General features: G+C 37.8%; 1 protein-coding gene across 5 annotated transcripts in view; it reads left to right on the top strand.

Annotated features, from left to right (window-relative positions):
• Positions 1 to 649: 649 nt before the first annotated feature.
• The window catches only part of LOC107655281 (arf-GAP with coiled-coil, ANK repeat and PH domain-containing protein 2-like), a 25821-nt gene continuing 23317 nt past the window's right edge, over positions 650 to 3153 (top strand). For all 5 annotated transcript variants that reach the window (XM_016442733.1, XM_016442731.1, XM_016442730.1 and 2 more), the window contains exons 1-3: positions 650 to 827; positions 1660 to 1704; positions 1769 to 1856. In XM_016442733.1, the coding sequence (XP_016298219.1) occupies positions 721 to 827; positions 1660 to 1704; positions 1769 to 1856 (240 nt within the window). In that variant the 5' untranslated portion in view covers positions 650 to 720. The remainder of the gene's footprint in view (positions 828 to 1659; positions 1705 to 1768; positions 1857 to 3153) is intronic.

Below are 3153 nucleotides of genomic sequence, written 5' to 3'. Positions count from 1 at the left end.
AAGCACAACGATCAATCAAATCACAACTGCAGACATTCATTCGAGAGTGAGTATCATAACGTTACATGTTGTTTTGTCAGTTTACATGATTCTGATCCCTGAATTATTATTTTAGTAACTTCCTAAATTAATAGAATTTTAAATGTTAAATTAGCAATAGCAGTTAATAGAGTTTTTTTTAATGCTACCAATTTAATGCTAATATGTATTTTAAATTATGCGTTAAATGTTTTCATGTCCAAGTGTCGTCGTGTGGCCAATATATCGTTTTTTTTTTTTTTTTTTAAGATTTATTTTTGGCATTTTTTTTTTTTTTACTTTACTAGAATAGTACTCGGGACGCCTGTAGCACATCGACGCTATATGTCAGGGTTACTGCTCACAATGCTATCGGCGCAGACAACATGCATTTTCTATAAAGTTTCAGCACCAAAACAAGTTACACTTTATATGTCATATTTTGTCATCAATCTGTGAGTACAGACCCTCAGCTTTTACAGCCGCCAAACCGATTTTTATCTGTTTATCAATAGACTCCATACACAAAGCCATTTGTCTCATCTCAGCTAAAGCCAGAGTTTATAATGGCACGGTTTCAGCGACCGTCGAGTGCACATTTAAGGAATGGTATTGCTGTGCGCAGGGACCTTCGGAAATTTAAAGAAGCTAAGAAACAATTCGACAAAGTGAGCGAGGAGAAAGAAGCAGCCCTGTCCAAAAATGCCCAGGCGCCTCGAAACAAACAGCACGAGGTGGAGGAGGCCACCAGCATCCTCATCGCCACGCGCAAGTGCTTCCGCCACATCGTCCTGGACTACGTCCTTCAGGTAAGAGCGCTCAAACCCCTCTGCAGGGACTCGGGGTTAACCTTTGCACTCGAACAACCTTTGTACAGATTCCCGTGTCGTTACATCACAGTCACAAGACGCATGTTAATGATATAGATTCATTGGAATTAATATCGCGTGCAAGCGAAAGAAGGAATGTTTTGAAAGAGAAAGAAACTTAATCAGTTCTTGTTACACAATACTTGTGTCCTCTCAATGCACTTCCTGTGTTCTGCAGTGACCGCACACGCTCAGTTTAAATGAGTCCCCTTTGCGAGGTCAGACTAGCGGCTATAATTCAAACGACTTGAACGTTATTACCGTAGGTTGACCTTTCTCTCAAAATGATGTGTACCAGCTCTGCTAAATCCTCTTCAGTGAGTCAGTAGTCGGTGAGTGTTTAGTGTGTGTGCTTTACAGGCGCTCAGTGTGCAGTGTATTGCGCCCCCTGGTGGCTCAAAGAAAGAACTGCTTATTTCCAGTCAGTTGTGAAAGATTAAAGGATGTGTGTTTAGGACCTGTTCAGGAAGCAGATGTGTTAGATTTGATTATAGACTGTCATTATTGAAGCATTAGTGGACAATTTGCCAGTGTTCACTTTTATTCAGTTTGTTTGTCTTTTTTTTGTATGCATTATTTTTTGTTTTTCATTATTTTACTGTGACCAAAATTGTATAGAATTGGGAAAAATGATATATTGGGAAAATCCCCAAATTAATGGTGACCTCATTGATTTATTGTTTTACTTCTGTTTTTGAAACTTGATGTCAGTAAAAAGTACCTGTTCTTTTAAGTAGGGAATTTATGTATGTATTTATTTTATTTTTTTCAGATTAATGTGCTGCAGTCCAAGAGACGATCAGAAATCCTCAAATCGGTAACATTTTCTTATTCATGATTTGTAATTAAGTCTTAAAGGGATAGTTCACCCAAAAATGAAAATTCATGTATGCCCACCTGACGTTCTTCCATCAAGGTTATGATCTGTTCAGTGAACTACAACCCCTCATGAAACAACTGACCGGACAGGTACATGATATCATATTGTAAGATCTTTGGAAACTTGAGGTTGTAACTGCGACAGAGAAAAACATTTCCCATCTGATATTATCAGCCGTGCATCTGCCCGCCTCCTTCCTGGCGGATCCAAACAAAGCGCTCGACCCAAACACCGCACATGTTCTTTTATGTGATGTGTTTCCATGCATGATACGAGGTGATGGACTGTCGCTTGCTGTATCTGAACAAATAAAGTGCACAGAGAGTCTATTACAGTTCCTTTCCTCAACTTCCCCTATAGAAAAGAAAAATAAGTGGTGTTTTCTAAGGCAAGTTTCACTAGTACTATTGGTTACGCATAGGGTTAGTGATTTGAACAAACCCTTAGCCTTTACTAAAATTTGACAAAAAAAGATTTAGCAGATACAAAATCATCAGCAAGTAATTTGAACGTCTCCTGCTAATGACAATATGAGCCTCTTCATTTACTCACAATTTCTGCCTGATAAAATAGAGCTTATCTCAACTATGAAAATGTATATGGAGTTGCATATGGCCCGTTTTATTACATGACTTTTCCAGGTCTAGAAATCACACTTAAAATTAGACTTCCTCATTTATCCAGGTTTGCCAAGAATCCTGGTTCTTCAAAAGCAATCAAGCAGTTGGTGAGGAGATTATTAAATATCTTGATTTGTAGTTGTTTAGAAGCTTGTTTTGTCTTGTTTTAAATCATTATTTCATCAACTTTTCAGTCTTGACCTTTCTGTTTGAGAAAGCATGATCTGATGAGCTTGTTGAATAGAAAGTGAATTTATTTGGAAATATGGAACGGTGAAATCACCAGTTTCAGTTCTAGAGGTAGTTCATTTACTGGATAATACTATAGTAACATCCACTGATATATTAATGTTAAAGACCTAAACTTGGTAATAATCCACATTTTTAAAGTTGGATTGATGAAGTCCTTCAGTGTAGTGGAATATTCCCATAAACAAGTTTGGATTTGGCGATCAGAAAGATTCTGAATGGCTGAGTTTTACTGTTAGAAGCGCTCTTGAATTTGTTTAGCAGTGTGTAGTGGCGGTGAAGCAGTGTATTATGGTCCATCATCATCTTGGGATATGGGAGCAAGAGTGGTTTTCCGTCCAGATGTAAGAAACCAGACCATCTTCCGATTACATGACTTTGTGTTTAAAGTGGTTTTTCACTGGCAGCCGTGCCTTTAATTCCAGTTTTATAAAGTTCAGTACAGTTGGGTGAAGGCGGCGTCTTGAAAACCTTCTTTGCCTTATATATTTGCCTTTTTTTTTTTTTTATAAACAAC

The sequence above is a fragment of the Sinocyclocheilus anshuiensis genome, unplaced genomic scaffold (genome assembly GCF_001515605.1).
Source record: "Sinocyclocheilus anshuiensis isolate Anshui unplaced genomic scaffold, SAMN03320099.WGS_v1.1 scaffold988, whole genome shotgun sequence".
Lineage (NCBI taxonomy): Eukaryota > Metazoa > Chordata > Actinopteri > Cypriniformes > Cyprinidae > Sinocyclocheilus > Sinocyclocheilus anshuiensis.
Note: the sequence above shows the minus strand (reverse complement) of the source record. Positions and strands in the feature narration are given on the sequence as shown.